This window comes from Balaenoptera ricei, chromosome 11 (assembly GCF_028023285.1).
Source record: "Balaenoptera ricei isolate mBalRic1 chromosome 11, mBalRic1.hap2, whole genome shotgun sequence".
NCBI classification, from domain to species: domain Eukaryota; kingdom Metazoa; phylum Chordata; class Mammalia; order Artiodactyla; family Balaenopteridae; genus Balaenoptera; species Balaenoptera ricei.
Window position 1 is genome coordinate 65,230,961 of NC_082649.1, and position 25,027 is coordinate 65,255,987.

The following is a 25,027-nucleotide window of genomic DNA, read 5'->3' on the forward strand; positions in this document are numbered from 1 at the left end:
GGTGAGTCCAGTTGGCCTCACGTGCGGCCTCAGGGTCTCCTCCCCCACCAGCTTCCCTGCAATTGCAGGCCGGGGGTGGGGCAGTTAGAGGCCATGACGGCCACACTGTCCGAGATGCGGTGAACACAGGGTGAACCTGATTCCAGGGGCTCCCTGGAGCCAGAAGCCTGGGATTCTCAGTGAGCATTCTGGACTGAGGAAATGGTGCTGCAGGAGAGAAAAAACAGAAGCTGCCCATACTGGAGGGGTGGAGGCGGAGCAAAGAGCACAGGGCCCAGGAGTGGCCGGGGCGCTGGCTCTAGCCTTGTTCTCTCAGGGCAGCACCCCTTCCACAGGCCCAGCCCTTTGTGGTCCACGGTAACTCCCAATGCCGTTTGGTAGGACGCCTGGTACTATCATCCCTGTTTTCCAGATGAGAAAACTAGTTCAGAGACATTACTACCTGCCAAAGCTCACACAGCAGAGCTAGGGCTGGAACCCCGGTGAATAACCTCTTTCTCTTCCCCCAAATGTTGGCTAAGACGGCCCGGGGTACCTGACAACTCTGTACTTGTCTGAAGGCGGAGATGCTAGGTTAACCCAAGCACAAGGTGGCTTTCTAACCTTAACCGTTATCACTATATCCTGTTCTCGGTTTCAGATACCAGGTATTGTATCTCCTGGTTGGTGATAAACCTGCCACAGATCCCCGAAGCACTCTGACCACAGAGCACCTGTTCTAAAGCAAGTACTGGCAAAGATGCTCTGTGGGTCAGGGACAGTCTCTGTGCGTGAGTTTGAGCTCAGTATCATCTGGGCATCTGGCGGGATTTTCGTTGGCGAACACAACTGAGCTACGAGATGTAAGGAACCAGGGCCCGTGGCAGTAGACACCACAGTGTGGCCCTTGACCTCACAGCTCAGGGAAAACATCACCAAAACCACGCAATTCCGTGGAAGGCTTTCCACATCATTTCTGTCTGATCCTCCTAACAACCCTAGAGGTGCCATCCCTGTCTCTTCTGTACGAGGGAGGGAACTGAGTTTGCGGGCTGCGGTGCTCAAAGCCAGGGAACCTGGAGGCAGCAGACCAGGAGTGTCTGACTCTGGACCTCAAGCTCTTCATCGGCACGGTCTGCTTGAGAAGGGAGGCCGGGCCTGGAGGAGGGAATGGCTGCTGGAAGCAGAGCAGAGGCCAAGGGACCCAAGGCCAGGCCTGTTGCTGGAGGACAGTTTCTTTCCTCCTCTGCCTGCCTCGGTCCTGAGAACAGCTGGGCACCTGGTCAGGGAGATGGCTGAGGGTGGGCCTGGGTCACTGTGGGGAGGGGTGTGCACACCTGCAGGGTTCTGGAGAATATCGCCCCTCCACTTGAGGCGGGCTGTGCTCCTGAGTCACGTGCAGGGGGCTCTGGGAGGCTGCTTAGGGATCTGCGGGATCCTGCCAGGTCTCCCCGAGAGCCTGGATTCTGGGACCTGTTCCTGTCCCATCACGGCCAGGAGGGCCAAGGCAGACAACTGTGTTTGTCCTGAGAATGTGTGTGTGTGGCGGGGGAGGAATGGACAAAGAGGCAGGGAAGGTGGGCAGGTGTTTGATGTGAAGATAGGGAAACGGGACCAGGAGAAGAGGGCTGTACTCTTCAAAATGAATCTCGTGCCTGTGGACTGGAGGGAGGGGTTCTGGGCACAAAGCTCAGTGCTAACACTTACAGCCCCCTGACCCTGAGCAAGTTACCTGCCCTCCTGAGCTTCAGTACCTTGACCTGTAAAATGGGGACCATAATCCCTACTCTTTGAAGGGTTGGGCAGGGACTAAGTGAGGTCACGTGCAAAAGCTGCTCCACAGGGAAAGTGCTCAACAGACACTGCCTCCAGGCAGCCTCCTTCCCCCCCTCATCAGGGCTTTCACAGCCTTTAACCCCTCCTGGACCACTTCTTCTTTTGGACTTGCTGATTTCTTTCTCTCAGTGTCTTGGCAGGGATGTATACACAAACCCAGGCTCTATACCAACCCCTCACCCCCCCACCCCACCAAACCTGTCTGAGTTTCTCAGACTCCTGGTGGTTTTGATTGGTCCTAAGCTTAGGAAGAAAAAGAACATAAGAAAAAGCCACCAGAGACACGGGGGTCTGTCTTCGGCTAACTCACAAGGAAGGTGTGAGACAAGGCAGGCCCTGAACTGACTTGGAGGGCTGGCCCTTCACCCAAACAGATGATGCATGGGGACTGCAGGTCCATCCGTTAGCCCTGGATCTCCCTTGGAGGCCGCAGGCCAGCATGCTGGCAGTTTCCTTTCCTTGAACCGCTTCCTGATTTCCCATGACCAAAAACACACTTATTTGTCAGCGGTCAGAAGACCTTCTGCTTTTGTTCCTACTGAGAAAGGGGAAGGTGAAAGGTGAAGGGAAGAGGGAGCTGCAGGGCGGCACTTCCTCATGCAGGTGACAGCCCAAGGTCATCCTCCCAGGCCCTGAGCTTCCGGTCCTGCTCCCCGGACCCCCTACCCACCCACCCACCTGGCCGGCAGTTGAGGCACAGTCAGTGAAGAGTTGCCAGGTGACGACGGCATGAGTATGGCTTAGTGCAAATGCAACAGAACGTGCCCTGGGGACCACTGAACCATGGGGGTTGGGGAGAACGCTGGAGGCTCACGCAGCCAGGAAAGGCTTCAGAAGGAAAAGAAAGGGCCCGTGGTCACAGTGAGCAGAGGCTTTCTTGGGTTGGGTGATGGGGCTGGCTTTATCCATGAGGCAAGGTCAGTCACCCTCAAGCAAGAGAACAGAAGAGTATGGAGACATACACTTGAGCCTAAAATCTCCTGCGCTGAGAACCTCCCGAAGATTAAGTGCATCTCCTCCCACGCAGCAGCAGAAATCCTGGATGATAAATCTGACAGCCCTTCCTCTGAACTCTGGGCAGGAATAAAGGAACAGAGATCTCAATACAAGTCGGCAGGAGCATCACAAAACTCCCTAACTGGATGGAAAGTGAGTCAACGAACGTCTGGACACAGGAGCCATGTCAATTCTCCCTTGAGCTTCTAAACAGGCAGTGCTTTGCTGCAGGAACCGCAGTCAAGCCAGACCCACAGGGGCCGAGAAACACCAAGCAAGGCTGCCATGGAGGGGAACCTGACTTTTCCCATGGGTCCCCTGGCTTAAACTCTTGACACTTTAATACAATGGCACTTTGTACAGTTACTTCATATATTTAGAAATTAGCCATTGCAGACTCTCCTCACAGGCCTTGTTGGAAAAGAGCTGGCCCAGAAAAATGAGAGGGCCAATGGAGAGCCGGTACTAAAGGACGCCCCTGTGCCTGATGCTGTCCATCTGCGGCATCGGGAACATTTGGTGGGTCTGGGTCACTGATTAAGAGCAGCACAAGATACTGGTGATGGGGCAGGCATGGGCTGGGGGAGGGGAAAGTCCCTCGGGTTCCACAGAGCACTGGGTAACAAACTTGGTTATATTTTTATTGCTTTTAGAACTTTGGGGTGGACGTCCCTGGCAGTCCAGTTGTTAAGACTCCCCACTTCCACTGCAGGGGGCACGGGTTCGATCCCTGGTTAGGGAACTAAGATCCTGCATGCTGCACGGCGCAGCCAAAAAAAAAAGAGGACTTCTGAGAGAAACATCTACTTGAGACAACAGAAATTAATCTTGTGGCACCATTACCAAGCCTGATGAGTGGTTCCAAAAGATGAACACGGTTTTTAAAGAGCAGTGCGTTGCTCTGAGCGTGGCTATAGCAGCCCAGCCAACGCTGCTCTTATGCACTGAATTGTGTCCCCCCCTTAAATTCATATGTTGATGTCTTAATGCCCAGTACCTCAGAATGTGACTGTTTTTGGAGATAAGACCTAAAATAAGTAAGTTAGTTAAAATGAGGCCAATAAGGTGAGCCCTAGTCCAATCTGACTGGTGTCCTTATAAGAAGAAAAGATTAGAACACAGAGAGACATGGGTGGCACATGCATAGCGGGCATGACCATGTTAAGAGACAGGAAGATAGCAGCTGTCTGCAAGCCAAGGAGAGGCCTCAGGAAACCAAACCTGCCGATACCTTGGCCTTGGACTTCCAGAACTGTGAGAAAATAGATTTCTGTTGTCTAAGTCACCTGGTCTATGGTATTTTTTTTTTTTTTTTATGGTATTTTGTTATGGCGGCCTGAGCAGATTAATACAGTCACCTAAGCCAAGAAAGGCCTTCCTGGAGATGCTGAAATCAGGGGGACCGCTGACAGACACGCCCAGGAACTCTCTGACAAGGCTCAACACTGACTACTCCTGGAGCCCTGGTGCTCCTCAAGGGCACCCTGCCCCGAGCACTGTTTGCAGGCACCTTCCCTTAAGCAAAGACAGCCAATCCTGCTTCCGAGCTTTCCTAATCCTTTGATAAGAAACCACAAGGCCAGGCACTTAATGAGCACTCAGGAAATGGAGGTGATGTCTACTCACTGTTCAGCCACGTTTGGGTCAAGAGAATCAGTTTCGGTGGGTGTTTCAGGCAAGGAGGAGCCGGACTCCTGTATCTGGCACAACTCCTCATCTGTGATGATGTCAAACACGGCATCGTCTGGCGGCCGGCAGTCTGTGTTAGCACCTGGGGTGCAGAGGCAGGTCGGGAGAGAAGAGAAATGCACAGTCATGGACAGTACGGGGAGGGAGTGCAGCTACGTGGGACGAGCCACCAGGACACACTCTAAGTGCTCACTCAACCGACAGCTATTCTGTCCAGATGGAGAGAAATGGCTCTTGGGATGTTCCAGAAAAGCAGATGAGGGGACTACAGATGAAACTGAATGCACCATGTAAGAGGTCTCTCTGAAGTCCCTTAGGCAGTGGCATGGAGAGGTTTTAAGCTCTTACATGTTCTCTGAGCCCCTTTATTTAGAAGGAAAAAAACCTATCAAAATCTTATCAGGAAAGAACCTAACAAAAAGGTAATCATACTTCTGTGCTGCTGAATCCTTGCTCCAGCAGACACAGACCTCACTCATGCCTCTTTGAGAGGAGGAGTCTGTCTGACCTGCATTTTCACCTCAATCCACTGGGGGGTGGAAAAGAACCTCCCTCTGCACAGCAGCCATTGTGCTTCTGACCAGGGGACTTGTGCCCAACTTTGCAGGCTCCCCAGTAGGAAGGATGCTGTGCGATGCTGCTGTGCTAGTCACCCCCGACCCCGCCAACAAGTAGTCTTTTGCATGTGATGGAAAATGTGATGGCAGGCCTGAGACGAAAAAAGAAAAGACAGAAAGTAAGACAGACAAACAGAGGAGGAGACAGGAAATGTCAGAAATCAAAACAAGCAACCTCAGCATGCTGGCACCATGCCACCCTCTGTCGTCACTGGAACACCCACTAGTGAGCCAGGCGAGGGGAAGATTCCTGGGCTGGTCAGCAAGAAGAACAGTTCATGGGAGTTACAAGTTCCCAGCAGGCCCTGCCGCATGGCTCCTGGGACAGGCCGTGCTTCAGAATAGACACCCACAGTCCAGTCCTGAGAGGGCAGCCTGGGCTGGTCTGCGAGGCTGTGCTGAGAAGCAGCAGGAGCCAAATCCCACTTCCTTTTACTGAGCTGAGTGAGAGGACATGAAGGAGAATACACCCTTCTTGGCCGCCGAGAGAGAATGTGAGCTACAGGGAGACAGGAAAGGATGTGCTCGTTTCCACACTCAACTCCTGGCCTTTGGTTACCCTGAAAGAGAGGGTTGGATATGGGGCTGGGGCCCTGGGAGACAGCGTTTTCCAAAGCTGTGGGATCCACTGGTGGTATGTGAGTTGAGAAGTAAACAGACCCCACGTTAAATAACACTGAATCATACCAGGAGAAAGTTATTCCCTTTTCAATTCTCCTTCAATCCTAATTACATCAAAAAGAAAGTCTCAGATTGGTGGTACTACCTTTTTAGTGCCTAAGTGTGGAAAACACTGAACTAAGCATGTTCCAGCTGAGCAGCCACAGTGGGGTAGCAGTGAGGGTGGCACCTGGAAAACACCGAGGGCAGTGGCGGAGCCTGACCTTGGCCTCTGGTGGCTTGGGGTGCGGCCTGGGCTGGTGACCGGGCGGGGCTGGGCTCTCCCTGGCTGGTGCCCGAGCTGGTGCTGTCGGGGGACCCGGGGCCCTCGCTCAGCTTCTGGAAGCAGGTCTGGCAGCAGCGCTCCTTCTTGCTGCTGTGCTTGCTCACAGCGTAGTTGTTGCAGCAGTAGTAACAGAAGATGTGGCCGCATATCCTGGGGACGACACAGGCACGGGCCCTGAAGACGCTGCACTAGAGGTCTCGAGTGACCTGCTCGGCACCGGAACCGGGCTCTGTTCTGGGCTCTGGACGCCACACGGCTCGTCAGACCTGGCTCTGCCCCCACTCTAGAGTGAGGCCTGAAGGCTAATCTCATAAGATTCCAAGAAAGCCATCTTGGTAAGGCTGATGGGAGACACTTTTACTTCCTAGGGTCCTGGGAGGCAGGCCGAGCCCCCTTCCCTGACGCAACGATGCAGGTGTGCGTTCCAGGCCTCGGGGGCTGGGCTCTAAGAGACCACAGACCCCATCCCCCTGTGCTGACCGTTCTCCATCTGTCCCCACCCCAACCCAAGATTCATTCCTGTCTGCCCTTCTTTGGGCCCTGGGGGGTGGGGGGTCTTTGCTCTGTGTTCCTCCGGTGAAGCCTCAGCCCCTGCTCTCTCTGGGTTTCGTTTCCCCTCTGACCCCTGCAGGCCAAGAGAGGGTCAGGGGTTGGGTCTCTGGGTGCTCTACATCCCTGTGGGTCCCCTTAACTCTGCCTACAACCCCTGTATTAAACTCTCTTCCCTTTCGGGGATCCCTGAGTGTCCTGCTGAGACCCTGCCTAACATACCCTCCTCAACTGGTTCCCTTGAAACTAAGAGGCAACGTGCTCTTCCTAGACAGTTGGCTGAGGTGCCAACGCCTGCCACGGAGTCCTCGTTCAGAGGCGTCTGCTCTAGTGCTGGGCCCTGCCCGCAAGCCGCCTGCTGACCTGCAGTGGTGCCGCCGCACCATCCAGCTGAACTCCCGCTTGCAGTCAAAGCAGTAGTTCGCCTCCGTGTCCCCCAGCCACCTCTCCTCAGCACTGAGCTTCTGTTGGAATTCCAGGGCATCTGACTTCTGCCAGAGAGCATCCTTGTCCCTGGGAAAAAGCCGCATTAGAAAAACAGAAGAAAGAATCCATGAAAACAACAGAATTATCTCTGGTTCATTTCAAAAGACTGCTTCCGAATTTCCCAAAACACAAGGAGAATTCACTTTTACCTTGCAAATAACCCCCCAGTCTAAGTCTCCTCTGTCACCCCACACCAGTCCCAGACTCAGCAGGAGCCTCCCAACGTGTAAGTCCTCATCTGACACCACACGTGTGAAGGTACGGGGGGCCTGCGATGTCCATAAAGGGCTCTGGCAACTGCAAAGACATGCTGGCACTGACAAGGGTCACCAGCTGCTCAGATGTCTAAATGACAGTGCATGTGGCCACTGGGAGTTTAAGCTGTCACGTGCTGCCATGATTACATGACAGTCTGTGTGCTGTGAGCCCAAGAACCCAAATCTTAAATGTGCTCGGGATCCTTCATGTTTTTATGGTTTAAGTAACAATTAATGGAGGAGAGTCGAGCTTTTCCTGAAAATCCGATGGGATGTTGACCTCCTCCACTCCTTAGAGAGACAGCACAGCCACTACAGGAAGCAAGCACACTGAAAAAAGTGGCAGGATTTTCAGGAGGCTCTAGCAGCATCTGAATGTGCCTGATGCACCAGGGAAGATGTGTATAAAGCCTTCCTTAAAACTGCTGTTAATTTTCGGGGCTATAGGAAACACAGAGGATGGAAGAACACGTTAAATGACACCATGGGCATGCAATCAGAAAAGTCCAGGCTATGGGAAACTACCAGATGAATGGCCTGCTTTCTTTAAAAGTAAACTGCAAAGGAAAAAAAAAGAGAGAGAGATGGTAGGGGAACCATGACTAAGTAAGAGAGATCTAAGAAACATATCACCATGCAATGTATAGATCTAATATAGATCCTGATTAGAAAAAATTATAAAGCAATTAGAAAAATTTCAAACTGACTAGACACTTGATGATATTGGGAATTAGTTAATTTTCAAGCACGGTAATGATGCTGTGGTTGTTTAAAATAGAGTCCTTGTGTTGGAGAGGTACGTATCAAAATACTTGTGGATGAGATGATAGGATGTTTGGGATTTGCTTCAAAATAATCTGAGGAGGTGGGGGAAATCGGTAGGACTCTTGGATGATACAAGACTGGTCATGAGCTGAATAATGTTGAAGCTGGGTGACAGGTATACAGCAGTGCATTTTGCTATCCTATTTTTGTATTTTTGAAAATTTCCGGGACTTCCCTGGAGGTCCAGTAGTTAAGACTCCGCGTTTCCACTGCAGGGGGCGTGGGTTTGATCCCTGGTTGGGGAACTAAGATCCCACAAGCAGCCAGGCACAGCCAAAAAAAAAAAAAAAATTCCATACAAAAACCTTTAAAAACTTTTTGAATGACTTGTTAACATTTAAAAGTCAGGCCAATTTCACATAAAAATCCAGATTTCCACCTTCTCTTAAGAAGTAAGGTGACCTGGCAACCCTGGACTTGATGCCCGTGGGGCAACAGTCAGCAAGAGCAGGGCAGGCCATGTCCTCCGGTTTCTCAGAGCCCCCGTCCTGGCCCGGTTCACACATTTACATCACTGTCTGCTACCTGCAGGCACTGGAGTTTGGGGGCCCAGGTGCTGGGGAGAGTGGGATGGAGGAGAAGGAGAAAAGGGCTCATGAGAGAGGGACAAGGGAATGGAGAAGTCCCTGAGGATATTAAACATCTCTGATTGTCACTCTTGTGGCTGAGCACATGGAGATTTTGAAAACAGCATAGCAATAAGAAAACACGGACCAGGTGCAAGGCTGCCAAGGGCCTGAGCAGACCCTGTTCACATGTGTGGGCGCTTACAACAGAACACAAGCAGACAGGGGCCCATTTCCCTTGAAGAGTCCTTTCAAGAACAGTTGCATTTCTTTAAAGAAAAGCCAAGCTTGCGGGGAGCCCCTGGCCCCTTGTTTGACACTCACCTGAGCAGCTCTATCAGCCGCTCCTCCAGGTACTTCTTGGTTCTATTCAGGTCATCCAGGTCAGCAAGCATCTTCTGGTCATTCTTCTCCCTGTCTATCGCCTCCTGGCAGAGTCTATTGTAATACTCCTGGATCTTTGTCGTGGCTTTTTCAAGTTCCTTCTGGGTCCTGGTGGAGGAGTAGTAAGTTTTCCTTACTACCCACTACTTCCAGCTTCCCCCGTGCCTCTGGGCTAACCCAGGCCTCTAATGGGGGGTCCTGCTGCCCTACCAGTCTTTCCCCTTCATGGGGGGAGCTACCTGGCACTGCCCCACTCACAGGCTGTACACTCTCTTAAGCCTTCAAAACTTCCCTCACACACCCAAACTCTTCACACACCACTACCCCTCACAACAAATACAAGGGACATTTGGGAGAGGAGGTTGACCTCAGGTCACTAGGAGCACCCCAGGTGCGTCAAACTCTGCACCACTTGGTTCTTGGGCAGAGACTGAGGCTTTGAGAGGAGCCCAATGGGTTAAGTGCATGGGCTGGTGATGGCGGTATACACAAGAGGAAAAAGGAGCCAGGAGAGAAAGAACAGAGGCGTAGCTTCCTGGAGATGACCACACAGAGGAGCGCCTATCTTCCATGTGTCTTTGGGACTCTACACATGGGGTTTGGCATGGGGCACACAGCAGGCACTCAATCTACACTGCAAAGCGTTCAACCTGACAACCCTGAGGCCTAAGGAATCCTGTTCTGGGTGCTTCGGAGCCTCAAGCTGCAGCAGAAGGGCCGGCTGAACCACGGTCTTCCCGCCCTTGCCCACTTCTCTTTCAGCTCACCTGTCCCCTAAGGCAGTGGTTTTCCAAGGATGCCTTACAAAGCAAGGCTTTCATAACAGCTCCAATAAAACAGAGGGCTGTGCAAGACTAATTAATCTGTATCTAATCCAGACTTTCCATGTCCAGTATAAAGTTGTCAGGAGGTTTTTTACTAGACACTGTCCTCCAAAATGATCTCGGGTACACACAGACACACACACCCCCACAGAGTTATAGCATTAAAAAAATGCCACCAACTTAGGAGGTTCTACTTAAATTGTCACATGAACACCACCTGGCTAAGGGCAGCCAGAGTCCTATAGGATTCAAACTCTGTAAGGAGTCAGCTGAGAAGAGTCAGATGAGAAGAAATGTACACTGAGGTTACTAAACATCCAGTGTGGTCTGGATCTCCCATTGAGCCTGGGCCCAGGCCTAGAAGCAGATGGTAGGAGATGGGTGGAAAAGTTAAAGCCTCGGGAGAATGTGGTGTGTCTGTTTTTGCTGGGAGCACACATGCAATCAGATCCCAGCATCCCCTACAGGACCAGTTTGGCCCCATCACCAGACAGTGGGCTGCTGGTGCTCACAATTCCGGGTGGCCCCAAAGCCTGAAGATGAAGAGGTCTTGGGGTTGGACACAGGTAGGGCCATACTTTAAGGTTAAAAAAAAATTACGATAAAAGGGTGACAGCACGACGTGCTCTCCACAGACACGGCACCAGAGAGTCTCCAGGAAGACAAGCCGGTCCTGCTCCCTGGCTCGCTCACTCACTCTCAGATGAGCTTGGGAGAACCTCACACCTAACCCCGCAGCCTCTCATTTCACAGAGGAAATGAAGAACTCAAGTCAAAACACACAGGGGGGAAAACATGCACACACAATACTCACACACCAGTACCCTAAAACAAAACAAAACAAAACAAAACACAAAACTATCTGTCTATATATTTTTTAGGGTAGTTGTTGAGACAAAGACTCTGGAGCCAAATGTTCTGAGTTCCAATCCTGCCATCACCACTTACACACTGTGTGACCCTGGGAAAGTGACTTCACTCCTCTGAGCCTTGTTTTCCTCATCTATGAAATGGGATAAATAATAATACCATCCTCACAGGACCGTTGGGAGGATTAAATGGGCAAATAAATACCAAGTATTTAAAATGGTACCTGCCACATTTTCGGCATTACTTAAATGTCTGCTGTTAGTAGTACCATGATTATCTCCCAGCTTTTATTTCATTTTAGTTTTACCAAAGCATGAAGTTACTGAACTGAAATATGCCCTGCTCGAGATAAGACAATGGAATTAAGAGAGAGGGTCTCTGCAGCCTTCTATAGGCTTGTGACAGGCAGATTGCCAAGGTTCTCTGTGGCATGCTTCTGACACTTTATGAGTCTGTGGCTTTTCTTGCAAAAGGGCTTCTTTAACCTGATATGAGTGGTTGACTTTCTAAATGACTGTACCAAACACCCCCTCCCTTGAGGACTCTCTCACTGGCCGCGTGGGTGGACCGTGTAACTAACCTGTCCAAGTCTTGGCGCAGGGCGGCCCCCTCCTCATCCTTTCTCAGCATGGCGGCCTGGCACTCGGCAAGGTGCTTGCTGGTGCAGCTCAGCTTCTCCGCCGCATCGGCCTGGGCAGCCTGGAACAGGACAGCAGGGAGAAGACGCTCGGTTGCGGAGGCCCATGCAAGATGCCATCAAGTGACTGGCATGCTCCCCACCCCACCTGACTGGCGCACTTCTAACAGGAGGGGCTTTTGTCTGTTTTTAAGTTCAAGAGACCATGAACTAGTATGTGTGTGGAGTATGACAGACTCCCATTTGTAATTATGTCCCTCAAGCATCAGCTGCAACCGGTTGTGGTGGCTGGAGGGGCAGCAGGTATCAGAATCTCCAGGGTGGGGGTAGAGGTGGGATGGCAGGGTATAGGAGTCACTGAAAAAAGTCACTGCCCTGAAGACGGGTTTCAGTCCCACCCCTGCTCTGGCTCACGTCAGAAATACTGATTTGGAGAACATCTGCAGAGGGGGATGACTTATTTCCTTTCCATAAGACACAGGGGCAGTGAAAAACACACTTGACAGCTCTAGCCAGGTGTCCAGGGAGTGGAAGAGCCATGACACAGACTCAGGTTGTCTGCAAAGGTTGAGCTGACGGCAGCTTTAGCCAGGGCACTGGAACTCCTGCAGGGAGGCCTCTCCAATGGTCCAATGAAAGCCAAGCCACATTCCCTTCCTCGACAGGCCCACACCCTGGGAGAGGAATGACCAGGCGAACGATGGGCCGGCCGCTGCTCAGGGCTCACAGGAGCACCGCCCCTGGGCCTCAGGGGCCAGGCTTACCTTCAGCTTCCCCACAGCCTCCTCGGCGGCCTGTAGCTGCCGACCTTGCTCCTCCAACTGGCCCCTGAGGCTCCTGCATTCTTCACTGGAGGTCTGGAGAGGATGAGAAAGGGATCAGAAAAGTGGGGTCCTTGTTCTGAGACTCCCTCGGCCCCATTCCCCCCAAATGGGTGAAAACAAGCTACCTCTCTCTTTTTCTCCCAAACTCAATAAACTTTGGGCTTCCCTGGTAACACAATCCCGTCAAGCCAAGAGACTTAGCTTGGCCCCCAAACTTAGAATTTCATTTCTGCCAAGGAAAGCGTGGAGTATGAGCCACATGGAACTGCAAGGGGTGGGGTGACACAAGGTGGGAGGCACATCTGTGGGAACGCAGTAGTTGCCTAAGAGAGAGGTCAGGAGTGGTCTGAGTGCACAGACCCAGAAGCAGACAGACACATCAGAAGCCAAAGCCCCGTAGACGTCTGCCTGTGTCCTCACTCTTAACCCTTTTTCTCTGCAGTTCAAGACACACGGTAAACACTGTTCTCATAAGCTTGTCTATCCCAAGGGCTCTGTGAAAATGAATTGAGTTGGTTTCCTACAACTGCTCTGCTATCAGGAGGCACCTGAAGGGACAGAGAATCCAGGGACAGGACTTGAGGCAGTCAGGAACTCACATGCCAAAAGGGGCTGGACAAGTACATAAACGAGTGCAAGGAAAATAGCAGAGGATGCACGCTTCCTTAAAGTGGGCAGTCCCCACCCAGCTCCTGCTGACTGCTGCCACGTAGGAATGAGAGCACAGGCTTTAGGAACTCCCAAGATTTCAAAAGAAGTCCAAAAACGGAATCTATAAACACCCTGCTCTTGAAATGTTGGCTACTAAGTTAAAAAAAAATTCTGTGTGGGCCAAACTTGTCTGTAATGGCCTTAAATTTAGACGTCTGGGTTAAAGCATCCCTCTCCAATGCTGTGTCCCTAACATGTTCCTGCAGGGAGAAGGATGCTGTGAGCTATGACACCTGGACGAGACCATGTTGGCTTGGGCCCCCCAGGACATTCTTGGGCCCTCATGTGCCACCTGGCCGAAGGTGCATCCCAACCACTCATGGACCCACCAGGCCCTGCCGCAGGAGACAGGTGCAGCTCAGACGGTCAAGGTGAGGGTTACCTTAAGTCTGCTCTGGTAGTCCATGATCTCGGTGCTCAGCTGGAACTTGAGGGTGTCGAGCTCCTGGCGTGCAGTCTCCCGGATGCTCTGGGCCTGCTGCTCGGCCTGGGCCAGCTGGGCCTGCAGGCCAGGCAGTGAGCCAGCTGCCTCCTCAGCTGCCTTCAGCTTCCCCTGCAAGCTCTCCTTCTCTCGCCGCAGCCCTGCCACTTGGTGTTCCAGGCCCTCCAGCTCCTTGGAGGATGCCTCTTTGGCATCCTGGAGCTCTTGCATGGCGTGGGCCAGCGCCCCCTCCACCGGCTCTTTCTCCGCGGTCAGCGTGCAGACCTGGATGCCGAGCTCGGCCATATCCGTGTTGGCCCGGTGCGGCTGCTTCTGCAACTCAGCATGTTCTAGCTGAGCCTCCTCGGAGCCGCCTTTTGCCTGGGACAGCTCCTCCCACACTACTTGGAGCTCCTCCTCCCTCCGCTGGGCCTCTCCGGCCCTCTCCTCCTGCAGTGCCCCTTCACGCTCCGAGCACTGCAGCAGCTCCTGGACGTGGGCCCTGTTGAGGGCTTTGTTCTGCTCCTTCAGTTGCTGCACGAGGGCCTTGTGCTCCCTCAGAGCGGCCTCGGCCACGCTCAGCTGGCTCTGCACCTTCTCCCGGTCACCCAGGGCTGCCTGCAGCTTGGCCTGGAGGTCCAGCACCCAAGCCTGCAGTCTCTGGGCCTCCCCCTGCTGGCTCTCCAGCTGCGCCTGAGACAGGGCCAGCTGGGCTACTAGCTCCTGGGACGCGTGGTCTTGAGGTGTGCTGGACCCCTGCTGGCTTTTGTCTGCCGTGAGGGTCTCGATCAGCTGGGTCTGCTGGCGGCACCGGTCCTCAAGCGCTCTGAGCTCCCCCGCCCGGGCCTCTGCTAGCTGCCGGCACTGCTCCACCTGCTCCCGCAGCTGTTGGCATTCGGCCTCCTTGCTTTGCAGGGCAGCCTCCTTCTCAGCCACATGGGCCCTCATGGTCTCCTTGGCCTTCTTCACAGCCAGGAGGCTTGCCTCCATCTGGTCTCCCATGCGCCGGATGCTGGCCTGCTCTGACTGCAGGGAGGCCAGGGAGCCCTGGATGGCCGCCTCGCGCTGCTGCAGCGCTTGATAGTCAGCCTGCAGGGCCTGAAGCTTATCCTCCAACAGCTGGTTGCGCTCCACCACATTCTGCAGCTCCTTCTCCAGCTCCCTGTTGGCCTGCTGGAGCTTCTTCTCCTGGCCGGCCCCTTGCATCCTGGGATCGTCCACCTGTTCCTCCCACGGGCCCCGCGGCTCCTCCTCCAGCTTCTCCTCCAGCTTCTCACAGGCCTGCTGCAGGGTGGAGCTCAGAGCCTCGCGCTCCTCAGCCGCCACGGGCAGCTCTGGGCCGGACTGCGCAGCGAGTCGCTCCAGCGCCCCCACCCTCTGGCTGAGGCGGTCTTTGTCCTGGATGAGCTGCTTCCTCTGCTCCTCCAGGTCACTCACGTGCTGGCTCACCTGGGCCAGCTGGGTCTCCAGGAGCTGCAGCTGCCGCGTCAGGGACCTGGCCTCCTGCTCCAGCAGCTCCTTCTCCTCCTGCCGCCGCTGCTCCTGCTGCCGCCCCTCCGCGAGCTCGTCCTCCAGGGAGCTCAAGTGGGCCAACGACTCCTGCAGCTGACGCTGGAGCTGGGCTGCCTCCTGCCCCTTCCTGGACAGCTCTTCCTGGAGCGGGGCCATCTCCTCCACCAGGCGCTCCAGGCTGGCCCGGGCCTCCTCCTTCAGCTGCAGCTCTTTGGCCAGCTGCTCCAGCTGGGTGCTCTGCTGCCTGTTGAGCTCCTGGACCCAGGTGCTCTCCCTTTCCAGGAGCTTCTCCCCCAGCTCCTGAGTCTCCAGGGGCGAGTCACTGGGGATGCGCTTTTGCCGCCCCTTTGCATCCAGTGCCACGTCAGCCTTCTGCTCGGCTGCACCCAGCTGGTCTGGGACATCAGCTGAGCGCTGGTCCTTCCTGCCCAGGGAGTCACGTGTGGCCTCGAGCTCCCGAGCCAGGGGCTGCAGTAGGGACTCCAGCCGCCGCAGGGCTGAGCGGTAATCCTCCTCCTTCTCCGAGGCCCCCAGCTCCAGGGCCTGCAGGCACATCTGCAGCTCCTTCACAGTGTTCTGTGTGGCCTGGGTGACTTCCCACTGCTTCCGGAGCGCGGCCACCATACCAGCGAGGCGAAGGTTGTCCTCGGCGGCGGCGCGGCCCCTCTCTCTCTCTGCCTGCAGCTGCTCTCCACGCAGGCTGACGGCCGCCCTCAGCTCCTCGTTCTCTCGGTCCCGCTGCTGCATCTGCTCCTTCAGCTGCTTCTCCCGCACCTCCAGCTGGTCCAGCTCCAGCCGCAACTCGTCAAAGCCCTCCAGTGCCTCGTGGTTTAAGGGGTTGCTCAGGTCAAGGTGGGAGGCCATCTCCTGAGTCTGGGGAGGAAACACGAAAAACAGGTGGCTTGGGGATGAAGCTACATGGCTGCTTGGCAAAACTTTAGAATTTAATGAGAACAGAAGTAAAAATACAGCAATTACATGACCTAAGGTTAGTCTATCGAGCTATTCAAAGGACCAGAACCCCTTTGCTCAAAGCATCTGCCAGAGGAGGTCAGTAGCACATCCTAAAATATGATGCAACGTCACACGTGTGAGCTCCACTGAGACTCAGAACTTGCCTTTCCCATTCAGCCTCCTGTAGCTTTGGTAACATAATGGATGCTGGTTCTTAGGGAAATGATGTTATACGTAAACTACTGCTTACCCACTGCACTGCACCCACAATTCCTGTTGCAATTAAATCACAAAATAGGGTAAAAATGCTACTCTTAATGCTTCTTATACTGATTCGTCTTATATTGCTTTGCTGATTAATTTCAGTGTTCTTTCCCATTAAACTATATGATACATTCACATTTCTAACAAAATTAATGAAACTGACCTGACGCACTAACGTTTACTGAGCACTAGCCTGTGCCAAGCCCTTAAGCACTGTGCGTGTGTGCCCTCATTTACTCCCTACAACCACCTTTCAGGCTGGTATGAGATTTTACAGATGAGAGAGGTCAAGTTGCGACAGGGTAGGTCACCTTCCCAGGGTCACACAGGGGGCGAGTGACAGTCAGGAGTTGACCTTGCCACTTTTAACCAGAGTGCCAAACCACTTCTTCTGAAACACTTTAAAAAGCTTTTAAAAGAATTTATTTTTTAAAAGGCCTAAATTCCTTTTGGTTGTAAAAACCTGGACTCGAGGAAACAGTGGGTAGGACTGAGGGGTTATATCGCTTGGGCTGGAACACCAGGCGTCTGAGAACATCCCCCTGAGCTGGGAGGGGCAAGAACATGCCCTGGTTGACATGACAGAGAGCGAGTCCCCAGCCTTCTCGGCATTACCTGCAGGTAGCTGCTCACCAAACTGCTCATGCTGGAGCTTCGGCTGGGGGGTCTCCATAGGTAAGCAGAAGAGCCAGTGCCCAGGGTCCTCCTGTTGGGCCACAAAACAGACATGCCTGCATCAGAGCAGGAAACACACACACACACACACACACACTCAAACACACACACACTTGGGGAGGCCTTGGTTGTCACTAGGCAACCAGGTGGTGGTAGGGGCAGTGCCCTCCCAGGTCCAGTAAGAGGGCAAAGTCCAACAATTTCCACCAAAGCACACATTCAGGTTGGTCGTAGCAGCTGGACCCCGCTGTTGAAGTCTAAGCATGATGGCTTTGCTCTCACTGCCAAAAAAGAACGAAGTGAACATAGTATTTCCCAGTTTTTAGTTTACGTTTTCCTAGAACCTTCGATGCCAGCCATAACTTGTCTACCAGGGAGGAACCAGCAACAGTTAATCTGGTAAATAAAGGTCACGCTGTGCTTCGGGCCTTGAGGTCACTGCTTTACGTTATGTTACACGAGTAATGTGGCTGGAAGACCTCTTCTGGTTCACACTGGACATTTCCCTCACTGCAGAAAGTTCTATTTGATGGCACTAGTCATTGCGAACGAAACACACTTTTACTTAATGACCAGAATCTTCTCCTTAATCTACAATTACTGCATTTTAAACCTTGTTAGTGTCCACAACCCAACAACTGCACTTCTCAGTACTACCTGAAAGACAGTCACATATGTGCATAAGGTGACGTGTGGGGATGCTCTTGGCAGCACCGTCATGGTGGAAAAAGCAGAACCTTTCTAACTCCGCATCACTAGAGAAACAGATAAACTGTTTACTCACACAATGGAATACTCTATGCCACAGGTTGGCAATCTTTTCTGTAAAGGGCCAGAGAGTGAATATTTCGGTTTGCAAACCTTATGGGTTCTGTCACAATTCAACTCTGCCACTGTAGCATGAAAGCAGCCATAGACAATAGGTAAATGAAGGTGTGTTACACACTGCCCTGTGGGCCATGGTTTGCCAGCCCTACTCCACATCTATAGAACTCCCTGTACAAACACAGATAAAAATCTCAAAAACAATGTGGAATGAAAAAAGCAACCTGCAAAAGTAAAGCCACCTCATGATTCAATCAGTGTAGCAAATTTAAAAAATATATATAAAATACAACTATACATACGTAATATTTACGGGCACATGTAGTGAAACACAGAAATATTTGGGAATGACATGCATCAACTACAGGGTTGTAATTACTTCTAGAAAGGGAGAAAAGGAGAAAGGACGGCCGCGGGGTGGGGCTTTATTTGGATCTATAATATTTTATTTCTTAAAAAAAAAAAAAAGGTATCAGACATAACAAAAAAATCCCACAAGAACCAGCTTGAAGGGACTTTGGCCAAATATAAGACACCTTAAGCTTTGAAATAATCACAGTGACAGAATATAACCTATTGAATAAAATAAGAATCCACGAGTCAATGCTGCTGTAAATGAATAAATAGATGGGGAAGAAGGAAAAGATCTTCCTTACAATAGAATGCCAACTATTAATGTAGAAGGAATGATGGAGTCAGAAAATTACTCTGGTAACCATGATAGTAATTGATTCAGGAAAGATTTACCGGACGCTAAAACTAACAGGAGGGAGATTTAAAAGAAACAGGATAAAAACCTAGTCTCAAAATGTCTTCCCATAAGATACATATTAATTACAAACAGAGAAACAGTAACTTTAGGAGAAACCTGGCTAACACCACCTTAACCAAATGATCATGGTTAACCTTGCAAGTAATGAAACAAACCAACATCCTGCGTCTCTGGGTACAACATGCTGAGGACACAACACCTGGGGTATTTCCGCCAAAAATGCTTAATCTGAATCCAATAATGAGAAAACACTAGACAAACTCAAATTAAGGAACATTTTACAAAATAATTGGCCTGTACTTTTCAAAAATGTCTGTGCAAAGAGGAGAAACTGTTCCAAATGAACAAGGACTAGAGAGACCCAACAATTCACTGACATGTGACCCTGGATTGGCTCCTGGATTATAAAAGACATGTCTGGCATAATTCTTAAAATTTGAACACAGTCTGTAGATTAGACAGCAGTATTGTATCAATGTTCTGTGATTTTAACAATTGTACTGAGGTTATATAGATGTCTCCGACTTTAGGAAAGGATGTCCCTGATTTTAGGAAATATACGATGAAGTACTTAGGAGTAAAGGGGAATCAGGGTCTGTAACTTATTCTCAAATGATGCAGGAAATAAACCAACATGTTTACATAAAGATAAAGTATGATAAGAATTCCCTGGCAGTCCAGTGGTTAAGACTCCACGCTTCCACTGCAGGAGGCGCAGGTTCGATCCCTGGTTAGGGAACTAAGATCCCACATGCCATGCGGCACGGCCGGAAAAAAAAAAAGAGAGAGAGAGAGAAAGAATGATTAAAACGTTTGTAGTAAAATACTGATAACTGGGGAATCGAAGTGAATGAGTACTGTGTACTATTTTTACAACTTTTCTGTAAGTCTGAAATGATTTTAAAATTGAACAGTTCTAAAAATGACATGAAGTAAACATGGCAAAAATGTTAGCTCTTAAATCCTGGTGGTTGGCAAATGGGTTCCATTATAGTCAGTATTTTTTCCTCCATAGAAAGAATTCCCTAATAAGAAATACAAAAATTGGAAAAAACAAACAAACCACCACCTTATTAACAGAAAGCAAAACAAAACAAAGAATGCTGGACTTGAGTTTAACTCAAGTCTAGTACCCTGGCCCTGGCCCTGCTGCCTGCCAGCTGTGTGACTCTGGGCAAATCCCTCCAATTCTCTGAGCCTGTTTCCTCAGCACCTTGCTCCTGGAACGGTTGTGAGGTTGCAGTTGGACGGTGTGTGAGTGCCGTACTGGTGTAAGAAAAGAAAACACAGCAAAGCAACCTTTCCAGCAACCCTTACATGGACAAGCCTTCGCTCCCTCTCTTACTGGCCTCCATGATAACTGTATCTATGAGAACACATCGGGGAAAAGCCCACTTGCTCCCCCCTCGCTCCCACACCAAGTCCCTTAACACATCTGAAAACCTTGGGTTTCACATATGCGTCTCCACTGACTCATGCTGCCTGGCCAGTTAGGTTAGTTTAAGGTTGGAGCCTCCAGATGCTATTGTTAGTCACGATTCAACCAAGTCTGTAAAATTAGCAAGCGTAAGAGTTGCAAGGCTACAGGTAATTTACTGCACGAGCAAAACTGCTTTGAGTAGCCTGGTGGCAAGCTTCAAAACTTCAAACATCTCTTTCCCCTCTTTTCAACCAAGCAGTTAATTCTTCAAGGTACCTGGCAAACGTCGGCCAGGCAGCATCCAGGTCATAGCCCCTCGATGCCAGGTCAAACTGGATGTCGGTCAGCTCGTAGAGTTGGCCCACGATGTCAGAGCTCAGCTTTGGCTTCAGAAAGGGGCTCCTTGCGTAGTACCAGTCACTGCAGGGAAACACAAAAAGGGGTCAAGGACAGGAGTACATAAAGAAAGGGAAGAGTGCATTTCATCAGTCCTCCCAGTAAGGCTCTGCCTCATCAAATTCCAACTCAGATGACTAACTTAATTAAAGACAGACACATACACCCTAATTTGATTTTCACTGTAGGAGCACATAACTCTCAAATAAGCTTGCTCTTCTTCAGGGAAATTACTGAAATGAATTAGATGCTTATTTGTTTATTATTTATATCATACCTATTTCCAAATGAATGCGAGAAACCTTAAATCTGAATTACTGTCCAAGAAAGGGCAGTTGTAGGGGGAAGAACACTTCTTTTTTAAAAGAAAATCTTGTCTTCTATCCCCTCCAGAGAACTCAATACAGGACACTGAACTCACTGCTAATTTCTGTCCAGACACCAATATAAAAGCCAAGGAACAACACATCTCCATTTTGAAGTGGTAGTTGTTTCACTTCACGTGAAGCAATAAGAATTAAAAAGACAACACTGATGAGTTTAATGAGCTACTTGGCTGATATCCGTGAACTGGGATACACTGGAAGTCAAGCTGTTTATGACAGTTTTCACCAAAAATTACAACAAAATAACCTTCAAATCAAATGTGCAAAGGTTCTCAACTCACATGCATTCACAAAGCCTGGCACATACAAGAGAAATACACATTTATGCAAATCAATCTTAAAGGTGACAAAATGAAACAAAATATTCCCCCCCAATGGTTTTTCTTTTATTCAGAAGTATTTCTTTTAATTAACTGGAAGAACACTCCAGAGGTAGAGGGGAGGCAGAGCTGGAAAACGGGTGCCGGGCGAGCCAAAGAGGTGCAGCTGATTGGCAGCTGACCTGCGGCTCCTAATCTGACACCCTCTCCCCGCCTTACACGCTCAACCCCACCTCTCCCTCCTCCTTTCCCTCCTGCTGAGGCTTCAGCACTAGGGGCACAAAGGCTCCCAACCTGGTCACCCATCACAATCTCCAGGGAGCCCAGACCCATGGGGCGGGTGCTGACTCAGTGTCTCAGGTGAGGCCCCAGGCTCGTTGGTGTTAAAAACCCCACAGGTGATTCTGCTGAGAGGCCAAGGCTGCAACCCACTGGTCCAGGGTGACCAGTGGGGTCTGCCCATTAGTGCCAGCACCAAGGACCTGCCATCCACCAGAGGAAACTACCTGGCATTAGTTCAGAGACCTAAACCCAAGCTCCTGCTTTCTGCCTCAGCATCAGTGGGGCCCAGAGAAAGGCATTTGGCCTCTCTGAGCCTCACTTTCCTCACCTGTGAAAGCTCAGTGCTACCTGCCCAATGTGCGCCAAGGACTGTGGTAGGGAAGGGGAGAGGAGGATGACAGGTGGAGGTCCCTGCTCGTGCCAGGGTGCGACACAGACAGGCACTGCTGCTGCGGTTGTCATTATTACTGTTTAGTTTATCACATTTATTTGAGGTCTTCTGAACTTGTTTCAGAGACCTTATACACTTTAATACATGCTGAAAAGTGCTGAAAAATTGTTCACTGCAAAAACAATAATTTAAAAAGAAAAATATACATAATCCTATCCTTTATCAAATCATGTTCTCATATACTTTTTTTAAAATAGATCTTTATTGGAGTATAATTGCTTCACAATACTGTTAGTTTCTGTTGCACAATAAAGCAAATCAACCATATGCATACATATGTCCCCATATCCCCTCTCACTTGAGCCTCCCTCCCATCCTCCCTATCCCACCCCTCTAGGGACATCGCAAAGCACGGAGCCGATCTCCCTGTTCTATGCTGCTGCTTCCCACCAGCCAACTATTTTACATTCGGTAGTGTGTATATGTCAATACTACTCTCACTTCGCCCCAGCTTCACCCTCCCACCCCATGTCCTCAAGTCCATTTTCTATGTCTACCTCTTTATTCCTGCCCTGCAACTAGGTTCATAAGTACCATTTTTTTTTTTTAAGATTCCATATATATGCGTTAGCATACGGTATTTGTTTTTCTCTTTCTTACTTCACTCTGTATGACAGACTCTAGGTCCATCCACCTCACTACAAATAACTCAATTTTGTTTCTTTTTATGGCTGAGAAATATCCGTTGTATATATGTGCCACATCTTCCTTATCTATTCATCTGTCGATGGACATTTAGGTTGGTTCCAAGTCTTGGCTATTGTAAATAGTGCTGCAATGAACACTGTGGTACATGTCTCTTTTTGAATTATGGTTTTCTCCAGGTATATGCCCAGTAGTGGCATTGCTGGGTCATATGGTAGTTCTATTTTCAGTTTTTTAAGGAACCTCCATACTGTTTTCCATAGTGGTTATATCAATTTACATTCACACCAACAGTGCAGGAGGGTTCCCTTTTCACCACACCCTTTCCAGGATTTATTGTTTCTAGATTTTTTGATAATGGCCATTCTAACCGGCGTGAGGGGATACCTCATTGTAGTTTTCATTTGCATTTCTCTAATAATTAGTGATGTTGAGCATCTTTTCATGTGCCTCTTGGCCATCTGTATGTCTTCCTTGGTGAAATGTCTATTTAGGTCTTCTGCCCATTTTTGGATTGGGTTGTTTGTTTTGTTGATATTGAGCTCCATGAGCTGTTTGTATATTTTGGAGATTAATCCTTTGTCCGTTGTTTCATTTGCAAATATTTTCTCCCATTCTGAGGGTTGTCTTCTCGTCTTGTTTATGGTTTCCTTTGCTGTGCAAAAGATTTTAAGGTTAATTAAGTCCCATTTGTTTATTTTTGTTTTTATTTCCATTACTCTAGGAGGTGGGTCAAAAAAGATCTTGCTGTGGTTTATGTCAACAAGTGTTTTTCCTATGTTTTCCTCTAAGAGTTTTATAGTGCCTGGTCTTACATTTAAGTCTTTAATCCATTTGGAGTTTATTTTTGTGTATGGTGTTAGGGAGTGTTCTAATTTCATTCTTTTACATTAGCTGTCCAGTTTTCTCAGCACCACTTATTAAAGAGGCTGTCTTTTCTCCATTGTATGTTCTTGCCTCCTTTGTCATAAATTAGGTGCCCATATGAGCGTGGGTTTATCTCTGGGCTACCTATCCTGTACCATTGATCTATATTCTGTTTTTGTGCCAGTACCATACTGTCTTGATTACTGTAGCTTTGTGGTATAGTTTGAAGTCAGGGAGCCTGATTCCTCCAGCTCCGTTTTTCTTTCTCAAGATTGCTTTGGCTATTCAGGGTCTTTTGTGTTTCCATACGAATTGTAAAATTTTTTGTTCTAATTCTGTGAAGAATGCCACTGGTAGTTTGATAGGGATTGCACTGAATCTGTAGATTGCTTTGGGTAGTATAGTCATTTTCACAATATTGATTCTTCCAATCCAAGAACATGGTATATTCCATCTGTTTATGTCATCTTTGACTTCTTTCATCAGTGTTTTATAGTTTTCTGAGTACAAGTCTTTTGCCTCCTTAAGTAGGTTTTTTCCTAGGTATTTTATTCTTTTTGTTGCAATGGTAAGTGGGAGTGTTTCCTTAATTTCTCTTTCTGATTTTTCGTTGTTGGTGTATAGGAATGCCAGAGATTTCTGTGCATTAATTTTGTATCCTGCTACTTTACCAAATTCATTGATTAGTTCTAGTAGTTTTCTGGTGGCATCTTTAGGATTTTCTATGTATAGTATCATGTCATCAGCAAACAGTGACAGTTTTACTACTTCTTTTCCAATTTGGATTCCTTTTATTTCTTTTTCTTCTCTGATTGCTGTGGCTAGGACTTCCAAAACTATGTTGAATAACAGTGGTGAGAGTGGACATCCTTGTCTTGTTCCTGATCTTAGAGGAAATGCTTTCAGTTTTTCACCATTGAGTATGATGCTTGCTGTGGGTTTGTCATATATGGCCTTTATTATGTTGAGTTAGGTTCCCTCTATGCCCATTTTCTGGAGGGTTTTTATCATAAATGGATGTTGAATTTTGTCAAAAGCTTTTTCTGCATCTATTGAGATGATCATATGGTTTTTATTCCTTGATTTGTTAATGTGGTGTATCACATTGACTGGTTTGCGTATACTGAAGAATCCTTGCATCCCTGGGATAAATCTCACTTGATCGTGGTGTATGATCCTTTTAATGTGCTGCTGGATTCTGTTTCCTAGTATTTGGTTCAGGATTTTTGCATCTATGTTCATCAGTGATATTGGTCTATAATTTTCTTTTTTTGCGATATCTTTTTCTGGTTTTGGTATCAGGGTGATGGTGGCTTCATAGAATGAATTTGGGAGTGTTTCTCCCCCTGCAATTTTTTTGAAGAGTCTGAGAAGGATCGGTGTTAGCTCTTTTCTAAATGTTTGATAGCATTTGCCTGTGAAGCCATCTGGTCCTGGACCTTTGTTTGTTGGAAGATTTTTAATTATGGTTTCAATTTCATTACTTGTGATAGGTTTGTTTATATTTTCTAATTCTTCCTGGTTCAGTCTTGGAAAATTGTACCTTTCCAAGAATTTGTCCATTTCTTCGTGGTTGTCCATTTTATTGGCATATAGTTGTTTCTGGTAGTCTCTTATAATCCTTTGTATTTCTGCAGTGTCAGCTGTGATTTCTCCTTTTTCATTTTTAATTTTATTGATTTGCGACCTCTCCCTTTTTTTCTTGATGAGTCTGGCTAAGGGTTTATCAATTTTGTTTATATTCTCAAAGAACCAGCTTTTACTTTTATTTTATTTTATTTTTTTTAAATTTCACCATGACCAGTACAGTGGTTCTTTTTTTTTTTTTTTAATAAATTTAT

General features: G+C 49.2%; 1 protein-coding gene across 4 annotated transcripts in view; it reads right to left on the reverse strand.

Moving 5' to 3' along the window:
- Nucleotides 1–25,027, reverse strand: part of FYCO1 (FYVE and coiled-coil domain autophagy adaptor 1) — an 86,376-nt gene that overhangs the window by 37,822 nt on the left and 23,527 nt on the right. For all 4 annotated transcript variants that reach the window (XM_059939423.1, XM_059939424.1, XM_059939425.1 and 1 more), the window contains exons 6-14: nt 20,116–20,259; nt 16,763–16,853; nt 13,379–15,802; nt 12,226–12,318; nt 11,405–11,523; nt 9,071–9,238; nt 6,976–7,125; nt 6,002–6,213; nt 4,438–4,582 (exon numbers count right to left, since the gene is read on the reverse strand). In XM_059939423.1, coding sequence (XP_059795406.1) covers nt 4,438–4,582; nt 6,002–6,213; nt 6,976–7,125; nt 9,071–9,238; nt 11,405–11,523; nt 12,226–12,318; nt 13,379–15,802; nt 16,763–16,853; nt 20,116–20,259 — 3,546 coding nt within the window. The remainder of the gene's footprint in view (nt 1–4,437; nt 4,583–6,001; nt 6,214–6,975; nt 7,126–9,070; nt 9,239–11,404; nt 11,524–12,225; nt 12,319–13,378; nt 15,803–16,762; nt 16,854–20,115; nt 20,260–25,027) is intronic.